The following is a 22264-nucleotide window of genomic DNA, read 5'->3' as shown; positions in this document are numbered from 1 at the left end:
TTTTCAAATTAATATCCTGGATATAACCAGGTCCAAAAACTTGGAAGTTAATTCAAATTGATTGATCGATGTTTTTCTTAAAAAGCACGAGATATCGATAAAAGATTGACGCGAACTAAGTTTTCAAATTAATATCCTGGATACAACCAGCTCCTAAATCTTAGAAGTTGGTTCAAATTGATTAACATATGTTTTTTCCTAAAAAACATAAGATGTCAATCACAACACCAACAGAAACTAAGTCCTCACCAAATGCATTAAAGAGAAGAAATAGTAAGGTCAAGGCAATAAATTTGGCGATACCAATTGTTTCGAGGATAAAAACCTCGTAATGAAAAGTTACAAATAAAAAAAAAAAAAAAGGTAAATAACAAAAGAAAAGGAGAGAAATCCTAAGCCCCGCCAGGCCACTCTGATGAAGTCACCCCTTCGCCATCCTGCTCGGTGGCAGTGGAAGTCTCCCCGGTCTCGGAAGGCGCCTCTTGTTGAAGGCGAGCTTTAAACTTCTCCAGAAAGGACCCCCACACGTCTAGCCCTAAGAAGGAAAAGTCACCATGTTGGTTGAAGGCCCAGCAGTGGTACAACATGGCCTCCATGGAGGAGCTGCAAGCTTCTTTCTCTGCCACCAGAGCAGCCTTGGCCTCCTCAAACTCGACCTTCGTGGTGTCTAGGGCGACCTTGGTAGCCTCGGCCTCCAGCAGCTTGGCCCGAGATACCTCTAGCTCGGTTTGCGCAGCAACCGAAGTGGCCTGCGCGACCCTCTCGTTTTCTCGGGCAGTCGCCAGGGCCGCCTTGGCATCCTGCTCCTGTTGTTGAGCGGACGTAAGGGCGGCCTAAGCAGCCTGGTGCTCGCCCCTGATTTCGTCGATCCTGGCCCTGGACCGAGATATGCTCCGGTGGAGAGCCAAAGCCGCCTGCAAGACGAAACGATAATAAGGCAAGTGCCTTAGAAAAAAAAAACAACATAAAGAACCAATGGTAAAACAAGCTTACCGTGAGGGTCATCCCCAATGAAGACTTTATCACATGCTCGGGGCTCCTTGTCTCGATCTCCCGCAAATCCCTCGAGGTGGCGTTGTAACAATGGTCCACCATGTAGGTCATTGTTCCGTAAACCGTCCCCCTAAAGACCTCGGGGACTTTCTCCAAGGCCTGAGGATTGACCGGGAGTCGGGGCTGACAAGGCCCCGGTTGGTACCTCCTGCTCCCGATTAGGGATAGGAGGTCGCGGGGGAGGTGGAGCCATCTTCTCCACGACAGAAGGGGGTGGAGGCACCTTCCCTATGGTAGCAGGACCCTGGTTTTTCCCTTTGGCAGGAGACTTGGAGCTGGTCCCGGGGGGAGGAGTCTTCTTGGCCACTCGGAGCCTCTTCACCAAGGGCCCGGATGAGGGGTTTCCCCTCTGGAACATAGACCGCAGAACATTGTCCCCGGGCTGCAACATCTCCTTGTCTGAAACAAAGACAGCAAAGCATTGATATGCATGTAAAAATACTTTGATAACAAAAAAACTAAAGTATGTATAGAAAAAGGTCCTACCCTCCGAGCTAGAGGAGGAATCTATTGTCACGACCTCCGGCCCCGGGGCTTCTACGGGGGAGTCTAAGATAATGACTCCGCGGGTGAGAAGAGGCTCTGGGTCCGGATCCACCTCAGGACTAGACTCCTCTACATACTGCCTAAGACCCGGAGCTACTACACCCTCCAGAAGGGAGGGCCACGACCTAAGGTTGGTCCCGTACTCCTCAAAGAAGGCCGACCTAAAAGCTAGGGTATTATCTAACATTACAGTACCCCTAGGGCTCCCATGTCATGACGCAACACGAGCTAATCAACACACTGGAGTAGAGTGATGTTGCGATCCGGGTCGTTTTGGTGGCGGTGAACGAGTTGGCTGGGGTTAAACCTAGCAAGTCGTAGGTCTGCGGCGGCCCTATCTAAGTCCCTAAATAAGTAAGGGTTACCTTGGCTGGAGAGGCCGGCTGCTGCCCCGGACTGGGTCCTCTCTGCATTGACCTCCGAGATGACCTCCAGAGCCCGCTTCCAGCGCACGAGGGGCACCTCGTCCTCGTCCTCGTCCTCATCTGCGGCCTCCTCCTCGGGGATGGGCGCCATCTCGCGAGCAACGGGGATGGTCCGCGGCCTCCTCAAGGCTAGAGTCTGGCCCAGGGAAATCAACTTACACGCCAACATCGTCTCATCAGACACGAGCTAGCGGTAATCTTTTTCACTTAGGGGATTCCCCGCCAAGGTTTCGTACTAACCCCCAAGGGTTACTGACTTAGACGTCCTCGCGAAAATAGTTGCATGATAGTTTTCAAGTCAGCAACGAATGAAAAGAGACTAATCAATGACGAACTCGCGAACTGAAGTTAGAAGAAACTTACGAGGACGGTTGAAGTAATGGTGTTTGCAGTTGCGAAACCTCGTTGATATGAAGAATTGATCCTTGAAGTCATTAGGGTGGCTGGGCAGCTCGATGACCGCTACAGTATTGGGAAAACGGGTTAGGTAATAGAACCCGTCACCTCGCCCCCGTTGTTCCGGGCTAGCTTTGAGGCAGAAGAAGTAGAGGATATCTGACGGCATAGGGATCTCCCATTCCTGCTTCAGGAACAAGTACCTCAACCCCGCTAGCAAACGGTAGGAGTTAGGGGGAAGCTGGAAGGGGGCCAGTTTCACGTAATTTAAGAAGTCTGCGAAATACTGGTCCAGGGGAAGAAAGGCCCCAGCCTTGAGATGTTCGTTGCTCCAGGCTGCGAACTCCTTGTCGAGCGGCGCGCAGCTCCGCTCCCCCTCAAGGGGAGGTCGAGCGATCAGGGCGCCCTTCCCTATCTTTATATTGTGGGAAAGCATTATCTTGTTAACTTTCCCCTGGGTGGTGACCTTCGAGACAGTCTTCTCGGCCTCGAAAAAGGCGTCGGGCCTCACCTCGATCTCCTTCTCCACGGTGGGACCAAAGTGGGGAATCGAGGAGTAGGTCGCCACCTCTTTCCCCTTGCTGGCTTGCTGAGAAGACGAGCTGTCAGCACTCTTCTTGGATGCGCTCTTCTTGGGTCCCATCTGGTCACCTAACGAACAAAGAATAAAGTTTAGAAAAGGCGACCTAAGCATAAGAAAGAATCTGGCGTGAAGAAGGGTTTCCTTTACACGGGCTGAGGTAATCTCAGCCCGCGGCGAGTGAGACCACGCAATTCTATGACCACGCGTCTGTGCTCCCAACGGATCCTCGATTACTCGGGATCCGTGTGTCAGGAGGGTCAGGATAAAGTTTGCCTTGGAAGGAAAGTTTCGAAAGGCAAAACCTCCTGTGAAGCGTGTCCCCTAAGCTACCCAATTTTTGCACCCTAGAAACTTGTTGTTCCAAACAGGCATAAAAAAAAAACTTTTACCCAGAAAATCACCCCAGAGTTGTATCCTATGAGTCATGCTCCTAAGCATTCTCTTTCCTACGATCGATACCCCTAGGATAAAAACCTACGCACAAAATACCAGCAAAGAAAAACAAAAGACAAGCAACCTACTGCATGCGACTAAGAAGAAAGTTTACCTAAGCAAGGAAAAGGGAAAACATTTAAAGCATGCAACAAACGGAAGACTTACATAAATTTTTTGCTGTGTAAAGACTGAACGGAGCGTTTGGGTTGAAGTCACGTTGGAATCGCTGGTACCGGAGTCACGAAAGAGCCCTCGTGTCTGAAACTCAGGAACGTCGGGAATAGTGACCGGAAGAAAGAAAGGGTTTTTGAGACTGAGAAGAAAGAAGAAAAAATAGGAGAAAAAGTTCAAATAAAAGGGTGGCTCATGCAAAAGGTGGCCATCCTTATATATATGTAAAAGGCCAAAGGATGAGGGCCGTTCGATTGTCTTGATATGGGATACGAGGATCACAACTCGAAAGACGAAACGATGGTCGAAGATAGGCTAGGCCATTTAATGCGGTTCTCGGAAGACGGACCGTCACCAACCACGATGCTCCACGTATCCGACACCAGCGTAATGGGCGGGACATGAAGAGTCCCTGAGGAAACCTAAAAGCCCCCACTGTGGCCACAGATGACGTCATATGCCACGAGCAAGGGATTGGGGGGGGGGGGGGGCGGGGGGGCAAATGTACGCCCTAAATATCCACGGGTTATTAGCGATCTGGAAAATGGCATAATTCTATCAGCCACGTGGAAGCCACCTACTCGGAGCTGCTGTTACAAGTCCCTACCTCTTTAGCTCGAGATAGCCAAAGATTTAGTGAGATTACTAAGGCATCGGATCAGCAGTGTGGACACCACGAGCTGAGACTACATCAAGCTCGGGGTACGAGCTTGAGCTGACACCTTCGACCCTTTATAAAGTCAACCACGCAATGTAAACGTGCATATATCAGACATCACGTGTCTACCCCATTCCTAAATTCTCGGACACGCAGCATAAACGCGCGTGTTCAGGCACCCCACGACTGGTTTGGGCCATGCGGCCCATTATCTCCCTTACCTATTGATTAGACCACACTTCAGTGTCAGGTTTTAGGAATTAATTATGAATGTCACAAAAGCGATATGATGGGTAAGAAGGTAACGAGATGACCTCCTTTGCCAACACCCAGGTGTCCTCTCCCTATAAATATGAAGACCCTGAGAGTTGCAAAGAGTTGGCTTCTGATTTGTAAAAAAAGACCCTGTGCGGAATATCAGAGATATATCAATAATATTGGTTGGTGTACTAGAGGGATTTTAACCCTCAAACCACCTAAAAAAAGTTTTGGAGTTAATATATTCCTTTGAGATCATTCATCTATTACGGTTCATCATTTAACACTAATCATTCTCCTTATTCATATAATTATCTGTTGACGAAGAATCGCGTCCACAACATTGAATGGTTTATTACACATAAATGTGTAATAAACTTACATTTACTTTCACAAGTTAAAAATGATATGCATTAGATTGAAGGCTAAAAGAAGATGAATATTTTTAAATTTATGTTATGTTATTTTACTAAATTCTATTTAATATTTTACATTTTTAATAAATTAGAATCAAGCAGTAATATTTTTTTTTTATATTTCTTAATAAAATTTGGTATTATTAACACAACAAATATTATAAAAAAAGTCATTTCGATCTCAAAACCACCTAATTTATGAGTTTCTAAATAAAGGATTTAAAAATGCCATGAAAAAATCTACATAATTTGTATGGTGAAATATCATAAAACTATGTAATAGTTACTTTTTTTTTTGTATGTGACAGTTGAATTGATGGATCATATCATAAATCAATTAACTTTACAAAAATATAAATAAAACAAAATTTTGAGGATAAATTTGGGAAATTATTATTTTCCAATTGGGGAATTTAATTGGTACTTTTAATTTTAATATTAATACTACAAATGCAATTTTTTTTCAGAATAAAATATGCTCTTTTAATTCATTATAAAATTTTATTTTCACATCTTTTAGTATAAAATAAATATTTTTTTGATCAGAATTTATGCACTATATAAAAATTATATTTCTAATGAAATAATAATACAACTACAAAATTTTATCAATAATAATAAGTTCAGTCTACTTTTTAATTGTTTATTTTTACATGTAATTATAAATAAATAAATATATATTTTTTATTGTTGAGATAAAACAAAATTATTTTGGTAAATATAATTTTACTTTTTAATTTTTACTGTCGCATTTATTTAATAGTTTTTTTTTTCTCACTAAGCATAAACTGTTCACTCTTGGTTTGGTCTCAGCAAAACGAAGAGGGAAAAGGCAGAGCTATCGAGTGGTCCGATTCAGGGTTTCGCTACCAAATTCCATTCTGCGGCGGCGCGTTCGAGATGGCCGGTGCCGGAATGCACCCTTACCACCAGCAATGGACGCCAGCAGCCCCGCCTCCTCCACCACCCGCCGCTGGCACAGCTCCTCCTCCCATCCTCGTCGAAAACCCTAATCGCTCCGCTACTGATGAGGTTAGTATTTTCTGTTTGTTGCATTTGGCTCAAATTCGGCTTTACAAGCTCTCAATTCAAGAAATTCCCGCCCAATTTTTTTTTTATAGCCTTGGTTTTTCTTATCAACACAGCAACGTAAATGACTTGTGTGTTAGCTTTTGAGCATGAAAATGGGGTTTAAAATTTTTAATGGGTAGTAAAATTGTTTCTTTTAGGTTCGAACGATCTTCATTACGGGTCTTCCGGATGATGTAAAGGAGAGGGAGCTTCAGAATCTTTTGAGGTGGCTGCCAGGATATGAGGCTTCCCAAGTTAACTCGAAAGGGGAAAAGCCAATGGGTTTCGCTTTGTTTGCTTCCGGTCAGCAGGCCATTGCTGCAAAAGATACACTTCAGGTTGAGGAACTTTTACGTACTTTCTGGAAATAGAACCTTGTTGGCTTGTTCTGTTTAATAACGTTTAACTGTTATTGGTTTTTTTTGGAATTTTCTCAGAATATGGTATTTGATGCGGATTCCAAGTCGGTTCTGCACACAGAGATGGCCAAGAAAAACCTTTTTGTTAAAAGAGGTGAGGATAATTGGATTTAAATTGTCTCAAGATCTGTTTTGTTTGTCATGATTTCTAGTTTATGAGATTTCAAACACAATGAATGCCATCAAAAGCTGGATAAATTAAGCTCTAAAATGCTAGAGGACCTAAGATTTCTGCAAAATTTTCAAAATAAATGATAACCATTTGTTCTTTTATTATTGGTTAATACAATGTGCTAATCTTAATTAATTTATAGGAATAGTGGCAGATTCAAATGCTTATGATCAGAGTAAGCGCATGCGAACTGGTGGCGACTACTCGCATGCTGGCTATACAAGTCCATCTCCTTTTCATCCTCCTCCACCACCTGTTTGGGGACATCATGGGTAAAACTCACTTGTTCAATTAATTACCTTGTTAATTAATCTTCATTGATAGTACCTTGTTAATTAATCTTCTTTAGAAATTTTTTTAGGCTTTTGGTCTTTTCACCGTCTCACTAGCAACTAGCAAACATTATCTAGCTGGGTCTTGCTGGTATAAAGAAAAATAAAAAAGACAAACAAATGAAACTACCACTAACTATGGTTATGTTCTGGAAAAGTATACAGTTGATAATCTGTCATGCAAATATTATTTTTTTATAGCACTGCTTATTACTTTAATTTTAGTAATACGTACATTTTCTGTTACTTCCTAATACTTGTATCGTGCAGGTTTATGGCCCCACCTCCTCCTCCATTTGATCCTTATGGAGGCTATCCTGTTCCTCCTGTACCAATGCCTGCTCCTGCTCCTGTGCCAGCACCTAGCAGTTATGTGCCTGTCCAGGTGATCCTCTATTGTATTTGTGCATTACTTGGATTAAAATAAGTTTTCTGTTTGTCTTTTGGGGCATTTTTCCTATTGGTTATATCGTGTACAGTATTATATGTCATAGTATCATGTTTACATTGCATTGGGGTTTGACAAATATTTTATATTTATTTAACTCCAAATATCCTTCCATTCTTTAATTGACAATGTGTCCCCATTGTTTAAGTTTTTTTCTTTGATCTTGGAAAGTAATTAAGTTAATAATAATTCTTAAATAAAAGCAGTTTCTTTGTATATTTTTTGTTTCTGCTTTTTTACTTATTGTGTGTTTTTGTATAGAATAGTAATTGCTTGGTTGGTTGTAAGAAAATATTAATGCAGACTTCAATCATCTCCATTTGCCTAGTGCATTTTATGCAAAGAAAATGATGATAAACATTTATTATATATTTATTAGTGGCTTTAATTTTATAGAAAATTTTTCAATAGTCATAAACTAGCTTTCATTAGCAGATGGAAAATTGAGTGAAGTCAAAATGATGATAAACATTTATTATATATTTATTAGCGGCTTTAATTTTATAGAAAAACTTTCAATAGTCATAAACTAGCTTTCACTAGCAGATGGAAAATTGAGTGAAGTGAAATAGGATCCTTCTCAAGTACCTTGGGTTCTTATTATCTACTCATCCTGGTTGTAGAGAATTGTACATGTCATCTGCCTTCTGCTGCTGCTGCCACTGTCTTCTGTGTTCTCTTAATGTTCCCATTTTTTTTTCTAACATAGACTTTCTGGTTTTTCTTTTGGAATGATTTATTGAGAGAATCATTAAACTTTCTCATCTTCTGTAATATTTTTTTTACCAATTTATTGCAGAACACTAAAGATAATCCACCATGTAATACCTTGTTTATTGGCAATCTTGGAGAGAACATAAACGAAGAAGAACTGAGAGGCTTGTTTAGCGTGTATGTACATCCTTAAAGGTGCTAATTTTATTTGTGTCATTTTAAAATCCTAGTAATTTTTAATTTTGTCACAATTTTGGTACAGGCAGCCTGGTTTTAAGCAAATGAAAATCTTGAGACAGGAGCGGCATACTGTCTGTTTCATCGAGTTTGAAGTAAGTTTTAATAATCTGTTCTCTACTTTAAACTTGATGTTTGAATGTTAGTTGCATGTTTTCTACCTTGTAGTTGCTGAACAATGTGGTTTGCGTCTTCTTTGCAGGATATGAACACTGCAACCCACGTACACCACAGTTTGCAGGGTGCAGTGATTCCCAGTTCAGGTTCTGTTGGCATGAGAATACAATATCCTTTAGCCAATTTTTTTACGACATCTGATACTTGAGCTTGAATTTATTTTGTTCACTGCCTGGTGTGTTTTGTTCAATTTTGAATTATCTTTATAGTGAATGCGATTTAAGAATTTTGATCTGATATTTACCTCATATTGTGGTTTTTTACAATCTTTTTCTATATTTTCCCTTGACTCCCGAGTACATTTTCGAAAAATCCATTTGGGAAGAGGAAAGATGGCCACCCAATTGGTGTACCTGCTGCCAATGGAACTCCACCGGCTATGACATATCAGTAGCTCGAAGGGGATGTACTCTGTTTCTTATGCTTCGACAAATACAACTACTACATGATAGGATGCATCTTGCAGCTGTTGCATGCATCCATTTCATATCAAGTCATCAGCATTAACATTTCTCCTCATGCAAATGAATTCACATAGTGGCATCATCGACATACCATTTGGTCATGTTACCATGCTATACTTATTGTTTCAAGACATGCATTTGTCTGTATGTTGTGAACGCCTGGACTTAGTGGCAATTATTGTTTATCATATTTAGGACAAAATAGCGCATGGGGTCTGCAGATTTGGTGGAATTTCGTGATTTTGTTCTTCATATTATTAACTTCCTGTACATTTTGACATTTAGACTTGCCTATCGATGTATACATATTGTTTTTCAACATATCATTCTGTGTTAGGTTGTTAAATTTTCTCAGTCAGGTGCTATCCTTTTCTTCTTCTTCTTCTTCCTCATTTCATGGCATGGCTTTATTAGGATATATAACATAACATCTAAACAACACGCCATTGGTCACTTCACCATTTTCATTTTTTATTCACTACAACACAAGTTAAATAATCATCACAAAATATTGGAGAACTAGTTACTCAAAATTGTTAGGAATTATAAGGTGTGTGATTTATATACAGGACTTTCATACAAAAAGAGAAGCTTCTATTCATGAGGAGGCCAAAGGGTAGCAGCTGCTCTTTCTTCTATCAGGTATAATTTTTTCTCAGTTGTCAAACAACCACGGACCATTTCTAAAGAAGGTAATGTCTAATCTAACCTTTCCATTTTGAATGAAAAACACTTTCTATATTTTGGGAGTGTCAAGTGTGGAAAAACACTTTGAATGAAAAGTGTGTGCTTCATGACCATCTCTTGAAAGTTTTTTCAAGTTGTCAAACTAACCCTTTCATCTTGACAAGTAAAATTTACTGTGTCAGTTTCTTCTACCCTTTAGGTATTAGATGCCTAAGTTTTTTCTTCTACCCTTGGTGGTGCACAGATTCTTTTGCTGTAGATTTTTTGTCGTCATTTATTTTATTTTTATTTGGTGAAATTGTAACGTTGAACAGCTCAGAAGTAATAGAAAAGTGAAATAAATAGGAAGGTGGGTTTGTGATTACACAAGATTAACGTTCATGTTCCTCAATATGATTACTATTTTCCTTGGCTCAAGTTCGAGGCACATGCAAATATAAGTGCGTCTTTTTCCCAAGGACTGAAAATAACGAGTAATGATACGTGCACTCAAAATATACAATTAAATATTAATCACACAATACACAATGATATATGACAGTTTAACTTAGCCAATTATATTTATTAAAACTGAGACTCTCGTGTAATGTTTAAGTGTATATTTTAGGTACATATTTATTCGATAATAATTATGGTGCCCACAATATTGCTCACGGCTCGATGCTTATATTAATAGTAATAAAAAAAAATGGTATTTTTTTCCTTGGAAAAAATAATATTGCCTCACTCATCAAAAGCATCATTTGCTGTTATTGGAAAGGAGTCCGAGCGTTGTGTGATATTTCTATCTTATTAGAAATTAATTTAAATACATATGACACCTTGCCACAAAAAGAAAAAAAAAATGAAATTCTTAATTTACATCCACTTGAATACGATCGTTCATAAATGTCTAATTTAGTTGCACAAAATTGAAATATTAAATAATTTTTTTTGAGTTTATTGTATTAGTATTGCTCGTTACATGTACACAAAAGAAGTAGCCAAGTTTGGAAGAGTATTTTTTTATATGCTTAATTGAACTTCCTCTAAAGTTGCCATAATCTTTTAGCCATATTTTTCTTATTCTTTTTTTAGTGGTCTTTTTAGCCATGTTTTGTTGATGATTTTGTATTGGATGAACTATACGTACTATTTTGGAATAAGTACTATTTTGAAATAAATGACTTCTATTCTCTCTCTCTCTCTCATTCATTTTGTATTGAATGAACTATTGACATAAATGACTTCTATTCTCTCTCTCTCTCATTCATTTTGTATTGAATGAACTACCTAATATTTTGAAAATTCTTGAAATAAATTCTAAAAATAAATGGGAGATAGTACATTACATTGATTATAGAAATGGAATAAAAAAAATGTATTAAACTACTAGAGAGTATTTTGGCTTTGTTGTACCAAGATATGATACATACTTGGTTATCACAAACAAAATAAATTTTGAATAAATGTCTTAATCTCTCCTATCTCAGCATGATTTGCAATAAGAGCAAAATTAAATAATATTTCACATTATGTTGAAACAATCCAAAATGTTGCCTAAAAAAATGTAAAAATTTTCGGTTTCCAAATCACAAGTCAAGCCCACCATAAAAATTTATGTCCTGTATAGCTGAGGTTAATTATACGGGATTTGACTTTTATGCTGTACGAAAATATGAGAATTTATTAAAGAAAAAAACAAATAAGTCTAATTAAATATAAAAAACTTGATTAGAATAAAATTATGGCATAAACTAATTTTTAAACATAAATATGAAAAATTAAACTTATAAAAGTGAAAATTAAAAGTCTAGAATAAAAAATAAAATGCCATATTTTTGCAAATATTATAAAAAAATCCATATAAAATGTAATTTTCGCTTAATTATATAAAGTAATTCTTAAATGCAGGGTTAAAATACTATAAATATATAGGGTAAGTCCTTGGTGAAGCTAATTTTTTGGCTGCACCGTTGTAGTCATCTCACTATATGGGTACTTAAATAATTTTTTTTCCAATTTGTTTTATGACATTGTATATTGTTGTCATTTAAGGCATCCTACAAATTTTCAAAAAATTCCGAATAATTTACAATGCCGAAAACAATGTTCAAACAGTTAAATTTTACACGTGCATACAAAAACAGACACGCGTGCAACAACCTTATTTTTAGCACCGTAAACTATTCGAAATTTTTTAAAAATTTGTAAAATGTCTTAATTGTCGATAATGTTCACTGTTATAAAAAAACATTAGAAAAAAAATTATTAAAATGTCGAATTATGTGCTTCCAAAAAGTGCAGTCCTATCTATAAAATATTTTGGGGGAGTAGATGGCACATATAATTAGACTAGGCAAGCCCACCATAAATATAAAATATTTATTGTATTTTGGTCTTCTATTATGTTTTTCACCTGAAATTAACAAGTCAAATTTGTTATTTTATTAGGTTTTTTTAAAAAAAAATTTGTATGGGGTTATTTTATTAGGTTGGTTGCATTAAAAAATAACTTCTTGTTTGCGTTGACTCTTATTATTATTATTTTTTAAACGTAGTTGTTCATTTGTTATATTAATTTTGCTCGTTGGTCCTGGTTTCCTTCCAATATTTTTTTTGTTGCAATCTAGTTTTCATTTCCCTTTGTTATTATATATTATGTTTAAGCGATCTAAACCACATTTTATTTTCAATCAAATCATAATAATAATAATAATTTCATTTGATATTCAAGTTATTAAGAAATAGTAGGCTTATCGATCTAACAAAGTCTCATACGTGAGATACTTGTGTTTTGTGTTTAGTACATAAAAATATTTAGGAGAATTCTTCTATAGGCGTTTCACTTTAAATTAAGCCATATCGGTGGACTCTCAGTGTTTCTTGACTCATGAACAGTTGTCGGTGCGATTTTTTTTATGACTGTATATATTGTAGCTATTTAGAGCATCCTGTAAATTTTCAAAAAATTCAGAATAGTTTACAGTACCAAAAACTAGGTTAAAACATGTTGTACGCGTGACTAATTTATTATAAAAAAAATAATAACTAAATTAATCAAAATGACCTGTTGGTGACTTGCTATACCAAGCCACCATATTGCCACATCACCATAATTATTTGTACCCATCTATGGGTAGTAACTATTGAAAAATCTTTTATATATATATATAAAACATTATATGCTTCACACGATACATAAGTAATTAATTTAAGATTAATATGTATATATTTATATAAACAAATTTTAGGAGACATTGCATCTAGAGGTTGATACTATGTATAACTTGGTATAAATATTGTTTTTATTTAAGGTATGTGTTGGTGACTGGTGAAGTTGAAAGAAACAAAAAACATGAAGAAAAAACATATAAATTATACTTCAAGTGATTTAATTGAATGTCTAACGTTGAAAAAAACATCGAAATTTTTTTATGTAAAAACATATATTTTAACAAAATAATAGCATAATTTTGTGAGGAAAAAAACCAAAAAAAAAAAAAAAAACTTTATAAATAACGACCACAATGGGAACTTTACAACTGTTAAAGTTGAGTACATATATTTTTTCACTAAGTGTTGAAAGAGAGGAATAGTTTATAGTTTCATAAGGTACTTATTACTTGATTAAAAATTTAAAAGTTAATAAGATGAAAAAAAAAAATACAAATTATGAGTTTTAAACTTTGTGCACATACCCATGTAACACATGTGTATTTTTTTAAAATCAAAAGTGTGTCTATGTGTAAACTGTAAATGAAAATTATTATAATACGTATGCATATATAAAAATAAAAATAATATTTTAAACTGAGACAAAGCATGAAGTGTCACCTTTGTCCTTGCACGGGGATATAAATAAAATGTAAGCTCATGAAGAGTTTTGAGCCCTAAGAAAAATTGGAGATTATGAGCATTTTTTGTAAAATCTTTATAAAAGTTTGTGGTATTTTAAAAATAAATGTTAAAAAAAATGGGTCCTTGCGCTAAAGGGGCTCTAGGCGTGGGTCTAGCCAACCTTAGCCCAAAGCCGATGCTGATGAAATGCTCGCTGACCCTCTATTTGAGATGAGAAATGCTTTTATTCCCGCTATGTTCAGCATTTAGGCGAGTCCGAGTGCGAAGCCTTCTCCATAGAGAAAATTTCATTCCCTACTAAAAATATTTCCAGTGGTAGATGTTAAAATTATGCTAAATTTAGCATAAAATTCAATAAATGCATATATAACACTACTTTTACACTGTGCTCTAATGCACGTAGATGTAAAATTGATGTTTTTTTTTTTACATTTAATGCTACTAATAAATAAGATATCAAAAATAATAATACATTAATAAATGATAAGAAAAAAGTAAATAAAAAAATAAATATTTAATGCCAACAATAAATAAGATATCAAAAAATATAATAAAATAATAAGTGAACATGTCAAATTCGATACAATTTTTAGCAAATTATTAGAGAAATTTTTATTTGAAATGTTATATAATTTAGCAATGTTTCATAAATTTTAACCGTATCATAGATTTACATCACAGTGCTAACATTACTCTAGATATGAATATTTTTAAAAAGTGACAAATAAATGGAGAAAATAACCTTCTTCTATTCAATGAATATCCCAAAACAAAAATTAAGTCAGACAATAAAAAAGAGTTTATACATTTTTTGATCCCTTATTTTGTTTAATTACTTGTTTGGATCGTATGTTTTGATAAATTATTTTTTGGACTTTATGTTTTGTAAAATTGTTTAAATAGAACCCTAAACTCAATTTTAGTCAAAATTTTCTCAACTCAAATCACAAATAATTCACAAAACTAATAATTCAAAACAAAAATAAAATAATTTTGCTTAAAAACTATGTTGTCATATTAAATTTTTTCTTCATCAAAATTAAGTTTAGGGGTCTATTTGAACAATTTTATAAAATATAAGGTCCAAAAATAAATTTATTAAAATATAGAAATACAAACAAGTAATTGAAAAAAAATACATAATCTATATATATATACTAGATATAAATAACGTACAATATGCACGTTTGCTTAGTTTTATTTATAGAATTTATAAATTATTTTTATTAAATTTATATTAATGTCATATAAATTTCAAATAAATATCTTATTTTAATTAAATAATTTATTTACTTTTGTTTAAGTTTATGTTTGTTCTAGTTTTTGAATTTGAGAGTGACAACAAGAGATTTTATATTATATGTTTTAAAAAAGTAATTTGTTGCTAATTGACAGTATATTATATTATATATTTAATATGATATTATTATAATAAGTGAGTTTAAGTTTAATTAAATTTTATTTAAGTTATAAAAGGTATAATTTTATTATTTTTAAATAATTATCATTGTAAAATATCTTATTTTAATTTGTTTAATTATTAATTATTTTTAAATAATTATCATGGTAAAATATTTCAAAAATATCATATTTTAATTTGTTTAATTATTTATTATTTTTAAATAATTATCATTGTAAAATATCTCAAAAAAATAATATTTTAATTTGTTTAATTATTTATTTTATTTTATTTAAGTTTAAGTGTTTACAAACTATAGTTAACTATAAAAATATTCTGTTAAATATAAGAATATTCCGTTAAAGTTAACATAAAAAAACCGTCTTAGACACTTATTATATAGAATAGATATATATATATATATATATATATATAAATAAACAATAGAGAAATACAAGAAGAGGGTGTGTGTTGTGTGTACATAATAAAAAGTGTTGGTACACACTTTGACACAGAAACTAGTCACGCGTGTGTGAACATATAACATTTGAAGGCGACCTTTTTTCCCTTTGTTTATTGGAATCCATCTAACTTTGACACTACATACCCACTTCAACTCTTTTTTAAGGATAGTGTTTTGAAGATAGATAATGATGATGAATTGAATATAGTAAAGATAACCACACGTTTTAATGCTTAATGTGAAATTTAAGAGGACCAACTTCAAACATGGTCAATTAACTTAACTAAACATTCTGCAATAAAAAAATGCAGACCAAACCTGCGTGGAATTCATTGTGTTCAAGAAATATGATATTTAAATATACAACTCTCATCACTATGATATAATCATGCATAATATAAACAAAGTTTGGTTGGGATTACTCATTCAAGCCCACCATCACCCAACCAACTCTGCAAATTTTTTACCTTTTTTTGTTATACTTTTCTCTCTTAGTGGTCTGTGTGAACTGGGTTTTCAAGCAATTTCAATGGCTTGCTACATCGTTCTTGCAATCTTTTGAAATGGGTAAGTGTCTTTTTTCCCATTAAAACACATTCCTTGTAAGTTGAAGCAGTGTGGTTTGCTTAGTTATGGTAGAGTTTGGGTTGTTTAGTTTCTTGCCAGTGCTGTTTTTGTGCTTTTCTTTTTCCATTCACAATGTTTGTTCACTGAGCTCTGATGGGGTCACTTTGCTTTCACTCCTGAGGCAATGGGATTCTGTTCCTCCTTCATTAAATTCAAGCTGGAAAGCTTCTGATTCCACTCCTTGTTCATGGGTAGGAATCGGATGTGACAATACTAGCACCCATGTATTATCCTTAAATCTCTCTAGTTATGGCATTTCTGGCCAAATTGGATCTCAAATAGGTCGCTTGAGCCATTTACAAACTCTTGATTTTAACTTGAATAGCTTCTCTGGGTCGATTCCCTCAGAGTTGGGGAACATTCCTTTTCTTGAGACCCTCATCCTAGATTCCAACACTCTCACTGGAGAGATACCCAAAAACCTAAACAAATTGCAAAACTTAAGGTATCTTAGCTTTTTTGACAACTCTCTGTCTGGTGAAATACCTGAATCCTTGTTTGAGATTCCAACCTTAGAAGAAGTATATCTAATGAATAACAAGTTGAATGGCTCAATCCCTTCAAATGTTGGGAACATGAGCAACCTTGTAATGCTTTATTTACATAGCAACCAGTTATCTGGTTCTATTCCTTCATCCATTGGGAACTGTAGTATGTTGAAGGAGCTTGCTTTGAATGAGAACCAACTAACTGGGGTTTTGCCAGATAGCTTGAGCAACCTCAAGAGCCTTGAATATTTACATGTTGGCAAGAATGGTCTTGTGGGTAGAATTCCTCCGGGATTGGGTAGTTGCAAGAGCTTGTCTTTCTTGGACTTGTCATGGAATAGTTTCAATGGAGGTCTTCCTTCAAGTTTAGGCAATTGTACCAGTTTATATGGCATTGCTGCTACTCATAGTAACTTAGTGGGCAATATTCCTTCTTCCTTTGGGCAACTACTTAAGCTTTCTGTTCTTTATCTTTCTGAAAACCATTTATCTGGGAATATACCACCTGAGCTTGGGAAACTTAGATTGTTGACAGTGTTAGAGTTGTATACAAACCAACTTGAGGGTGAAATTCCCAGCGAGTTGGGGTTTCTGACTGAGTTGCAGTACCTTGGGCTGTTTAACAACCGATTAACCGGAGAAATCCCACTTAGTATATGGAAGATTCCTTCCCTTCAGCATGTCCTTGTTTATAATAACAGTCTTTCTGGGGAGCTACCTTTGGAGATGACTCAGCTGAAGCAACTCGAAAACATAACATTGTTTCACAACAAGTTTTCTGGAGCCATACCTCAAGACTTGGGGAAACACAGCAGATTAGTGATGTTAGATGTTACTGATAATAAGTTCAGCGGTGAAATACCCTCAAATCTTTGCCATGGAAAGAAATTGAGGGTGCTGAACCTGGGTGGTAATCAATTTCAAGGTAGCATACCATCTCATGTGGGAAGTTGTTCGAGTCTCAGGAGACTGCTTCTCTGGCAAAATAACTTCACAGGGGCTCTTCCAGAGTTTGCAAAGAATTCAGACCTTTTGTTCTTGGATATCAGAATGAACAGATTATCAGGATCAGTTCCACCAAGCTTGGGAAACTGTGCCAACCTCAGTTCTATTGATCTCTCCATGAATATGTTAACTGGATCCATCCCATCAGAGCTTGGAAACCTTAAACTCCTTCAGAGTTTGATTCTTTCACACAACAATTTGGTGGGGTTTTTGCCATCTCAGCTTTCAACCTGCACCCAGTTAAGTGTGTTTGATGTTGGGTTCAATTCATTGAATGGTTCCATTCCATTCAGTTTTAGGAGCTGGACAGAGTTATTCTCTTTGACTTTAAGTGAAAACCGTTTCACAGGCGGTATTCCACTGTTTCTGTCTGACTTTAAAAAACTTTCAGTACTAGAACTTGGTGGAAATCTTCTGGGTGGACAGATTCCTGCAGTTCTTGGAGCATTCGAAAATCCGTTTTCCTTGTTGAACCTCAGCAATAATGGTTTGACTGGGGAACTTCCTTTAGAAATAGGAAAGGTTAGTCTTGAGAATTTGGATATATCTCATAACAACTTGACTGGAAGTTTAACAGCTCTTCAAAACATGCTTTCATTGCTGAAGATCAATATCTCATACAATGATTTCACCGGTGAAGTACCAGAAAATTTGATGAAGTTGCTGCAATCGTCTCCATCTTCATTTGTGGGCAATTCTGGTCTTTGTGTCCGTTGTCTTGTATCAAATAACTCAACTTGCACCAGAAACAGCATTTTACGGCTATGTGACTCTCATTCAAGGAAAAGAAATGGCTTAAGTAAAGTAGAAATAGCAATGATTTCACTTGGCTCCATTGCTCTTTTTGTTCTACTGGGATTGGTTTGCATGTTTTTCTTATGTAGAAGGCGATCAAAGCAGCAGGCAATAAGGTTCTCTTCACCAGGACAATCTTCATTACTAAGCAGAGTGATGGGAGCCACAGAAGATCTAAATGACAAGTATATAATAGGGAGAGGAGCCCATGGAACTGTTTATAAAGCCTCAATGGGTCCAGATGAAGTTTTTGCTGTAAAGAAGCTTCTGAATGTGGGGTACAAAGAAGGAAGTGTCAGTATGGTTAGAGAAACCGAAACTCTTGGGAATATCAAGCATCGAAATCTGGTTAAAATAGAAGATTTCTGGTTAAGAAAAGACTATGGTTTAATCCTGTATAGGTACATGGAAAATGGTAGCCTTCATGATGTTTTACATGACACTGATCCACCAGTAACTCTAGACTGGAGTGTTCGTTATAACATAGCGGTTGGAACTGCGCATGGATTGGCCTATCTCCATTTTGACTGTGATCCTGCTATTGTTCACCGAGACATCAAACCGAGAAACATACTCTTGGATGCTGATATGGAGCCACATATTGCTGATTTTGGTATTGCCAAGCTCTTAGACCAGTCATCCACCTTAGCAACAACATCCATCGCAGTTGCTGGTACCATTGGCTACATTGCACCAGGTAATACTAGTTTCACAACCTTTTCAAAGTTCATGTTTTGACTTGTTTTCATTGACTCATTAAGCTTATTTTAATCGTGACAGAAAATGCATACACAAAGAGTAAGAGCATGGAGTCAGACGTGTACAGTTATGGGGTAGTTTTGCTTGAGATTTTAACCAGAAAGCAGGCATTGGATCCATGTTTTAGAGAGGAAACTGACATTGTAGGTTGGGTTAGATCCTTGTTGAGCAAAGGTGCAGAAGAACTCATCAATGAGATTATTGATCCAAGCCTTGGGAAGGAACTGTTTGATTTGGCTATTAAAGAACAAGTTATTGAAGTTCTTATGGTGGCTTTGAGATGCACTGAAAGGGATCCCAACAAGAGACCCTCAATGAGAGATGTTGTCAAGCAACTCTTAGATATCTATCCCCGCCGTACACAAAGCTTGAAAACTTAGCTCTTTCAAAGTTTGGAGTTTCATTCCAAACTTTTAACTAATATAAATATAGGAAATGACTACAAGGCATCCCCTGTTTTTGTAACACCTGTGTATTTTTTTTTTATTTCGGTACCTGAATAGATATAATTCCAATTTTTTTTTTATATGACGGTGTACATTGTAGGTATTTAGAATATCCTGCAAATTTTTAAGAAATTCTGAATAGTTTACAAAGCCGAAAACAAAATTTAAACTGTCAAATTTTACACGCGTACACAAAAAAACAGGCACGCGTGCAACAAACAGTTTAGACCCTGTTTCGGTACCATAATTTATTCAGAATTTCTTGAAAATTTGTAAGATGTTGTAGATAACTATAATGTACAGTGTATACCATCATATAAAAACTTTTGAGATTATAACTATTTAGGTGCCGAAATAGAAAAAAGATGCACTGGTGTTGCAAAAAAAAAGATGTGTTATAGTCGCTCCTTATAAATATATATACATAATGTGTCTAATTGTATTAGTAACTAACTTTTATGCAATATTTAATCATTTCTTGTCTTTCCAACTCTATCATTTGGATGTAGAAACTGGCCATTCCTTCATTTCATCCATTATAAATGCCCACTTAAGAGTAGTTTATCCAATTAAATTTACTGCAAAAATGGAAAATGTAAGTGGTTACCAAACTTAAGGACTATTTCTCCTAAAAGAAGACTTTAGTCATGGTGTAAGGAGTTCAATATTTAAGACAATACTCTGATTTTTTGTCTATATAATGGCTAAAAAGTTCATTGGCCTCAAGAAAAGATGTTCAATTGGGTGGTGTGTTTTTTTTTAGGACACACCACGTAATATAAATAATAATAATAAATCTCTTAATTTGAGATGAGATATTGGTAACATAAATACCTAAGTTCATGCTTCTGTTGCACTTAAATACCTAACTTATTTTTTTGACGGCATAAATACCTAAAGTTTATTTTTTATTGCAACCGTTATTTTTTTTCGTTAGGCGGTTGTATAAATAATAAGTTTATGTAACTCTTACACTTAAATACCTAACTTTTAATTTTGGTAGCATAAATAATAAAAAAATTATTTTTTTATAATGTAAATATATGCTACAAGACAATAGCCTGATTTTTTGTCTTTATAGTGGCTAAAAAGTTCAATGACCTCGAGAACGAGCTCATCTCGGGCCATAAGATGTTCAATTGGGTGGTGTCTTTTTTTGACACACCACCTAATAATAATAATTCTCTTAATTTGAGATGGGATATTGATGACATAAATACATAAGTTCATGTTTCTGTTGCACTTAAATATCTAACTTATTTTTTTGACGGCATAAATACCTAAAGTTTATTTTTTGTTGCAACCGTTACTTTCTTCCGTTATGAGACAAATACCAAAATTTTTAATTAGGGATATTAGCGGCATAAACACATAAGTTTATGTAACTGTTACACTTAAATACCTAACTTTTTAATTTTGTAGCATAAATAATAAAAGAAAATTTTTATTTTTTATAAAGTAAATATATGCTACAAGACAATAGCCTGATGTTTTGTCTTTATAGTGGCTAAAAAGTTCAATGAGCTCATCTGGGGCCATAAGATGTTCAATTTGGTGGTGTGTCTTTTTTTGATACACCACCTAATATATATATAAAAAAAAAAAAAAAAATCTCTTAATTTGAGATAGATTTGTCTTTGTATTAGATAACACTACATTTGTTGATCATGAGATCGTGGGCGTTCATTTTTCAAATGAAATATTTCCAAGTAAGAAATGGGGTTATAAAGAAACCACTCTTCATAGAGCAAAGATGACCAAATTGTACAAGAATGACTATTTTTTCTGCTTTTTATTTACTTATTTCTCTCACTATCCAAGAACAATCTTGTTACTCATCACATGTTTATTTTTCTTTAATCACTCTAATTTTACTTTACACCTTGTATTGCCTTGAATATTTTTTATTCATTATTTCCTTTCTTTGAATTCCTTAACTTCATTTTTTTGACATATCTATTCAATGAAAAACTTTTCTCCAACTCAAATCTTTTTGTGATGATTCAGAGTACTCTAAACTTGCATTATATTTTTCTTCCACTTTCTCTAAAAAAATTTAAATTAAGAAAAGAAAAAACTTGAGTTTTTCAATTTATACAAAGACATGCTTCAAATTTTAGAAATTGCACAACAACAAAAAAAAATTAATACATTGAGATTGCAAGAAAATGCTAAAGTCTTCGAACATTTTTTAAAAAATCATCTTGTAGTTGAATCAAGTAATCCGCTATCAAAAATTTGATCAATTTTTTTTTATTTATTTGAAAAGTAATAGCTTAAAATTATATGATTTGTAAATATTGTTTAGAAAATAACCATCTATAAATATTGTAAATACAAAATTTTACAAAAAATTATAAAAATACAAATAATAATTTGTAACAGCTCTATTACCACTAGTTACAATTTTTTATTTAATTTGTAAATATTGTTAACAATTGTAACATATGGATACAAATTTGTAAACTTTGATTACAAAGTTGGGACAATTCTCCTATAGGGGCTTCACTTTAAGCCCTATCGGTAGGGCTCTTAGTGTTTCTCGACCCGTTAACAGTTTTCGGCGCGATTTTTTTTATGATCGTGTATATTGTAACTATTTAGAGCATCTTGCAAATTTTCAGAAAATTCCGAATAGTTTACAGTACTGAAAACTAGGTTCAAACATGTTGATTTCCACGAGCATAAAAAAAATTAGTCACGAGTGCAATAACATGTTTGAACCAAGTTTTCGGTACCGTAAACTATTCGGAATTTTCTGAAAATCGCTCTGATGCTCT

At 34.9% G+C, this 22264-nt stretch overlaps 2 protein-coding genes across 2 annotated transcripts; both read left to right on the top strand.

The window, feature by feature from the left end:
• Positions 1 to 5730: 5730 nt before the first annotated feature.
• Positions 5731 to 9321, top strand: LOC133821830 (uncharacterized). Its single transcript, XM_062253982.1, has 9 exons — positions 5731 to 5973; positions 6171 to 6350; positions 6450 to 6525; positions 6746 to 6875; positions 7206 to 7320; positions 8183 to 8274; positions 8360 to 8429; positions 8537 to 8621; positions 8814 to 9321. Exons 1-9 carry the CDS (start codon positions 5842 to 5844, stop codon positions 8903 to 8905), a joined length of 972 nt encoding a protein of 323 aa, XP_062109966.1. The 5' UTR covers positions 5731 to 5841; the 3' UTR covers positions 8906 to 9321.
• A 6341-nt stretch (positions 9322 to 15662) lies between these two features.
• LOC133821829 (receptor-like protein kinase) lies at positions 15663 to 19969 on the top strand. Its single transcript, XM_062253981.1, has 2 exons — positions 15663 to 18976; positions 19060 to 19969. Exons 1-2 carry the CDS (start codon positions 15997 to 15999, stop codon positions 19416 to 19418), a joined length of 3339 nt encoding a protein of 1112 aa, XP_062109965.1. The 5' UTR covers positions 15663 to 15996; the 3' UTR covers positions 19419 to 19969.
• Positions 19970 to 22264: the final 2295 nt, after the last annotated feature.

Source organism: Humulus lupulus, chromosome 3 (genome assembly GCF_963169125.1).
Source record: "Humulus lupulus chromosome 3, drHumLupu1.1, whole genome shotgun sequence".
In the NCBI taxonomy this organism is placed as follows: Eukaryota; Viridiplantae; Streptophyta; class Magnoliopsida; order Rosales; family Cannabaceae; genus Humulus; species Humulus lupulus.
The sequence above is the reverse complement of the archived record's forward strand: the minus strand, read 5'-3'. Positions and strand labels throughout refer to the sequence as shown.

Bases quoted from the DNA above. Each gene is read 5' to 3' on its own strand.
- LOC133821829 (XM_062253981.1), top strand. From the start codon at position 15,997: ATGGTAGAGTTTGGGTTGTTTAGTTTCTTGCCAGTGCTGTTTTTGTGC. The intron at 18,977-19,059 runs GTAATACTAGTT...TAATCGTGACAG, and splicing joins CATTGGCTACATTGCACCAG to AAAATGCATACACAAAGAGT.
- LOC133821830 (XM_062253982.1), top strand. From the start codon at position 5,842: ATGGCCGGTGCCGGAATGCACCCTTACCACCAGCAATGGACGCCAGCA. The intron at 6,876-7,205 runs GTAAAACTCACT...TGTATCGTGCAG, and splicing joins CCTGTTTGGGGACATCATGG to GTTTATGGCCCCACCTCCTC. The intron at 8,430-8,536 runs GTAAGTTTTAAT...TCTTCTTTGCAG, and splicing joins TCTGTTTCATCGAGTTTGAA to GATATGAACACTGCAACCCA.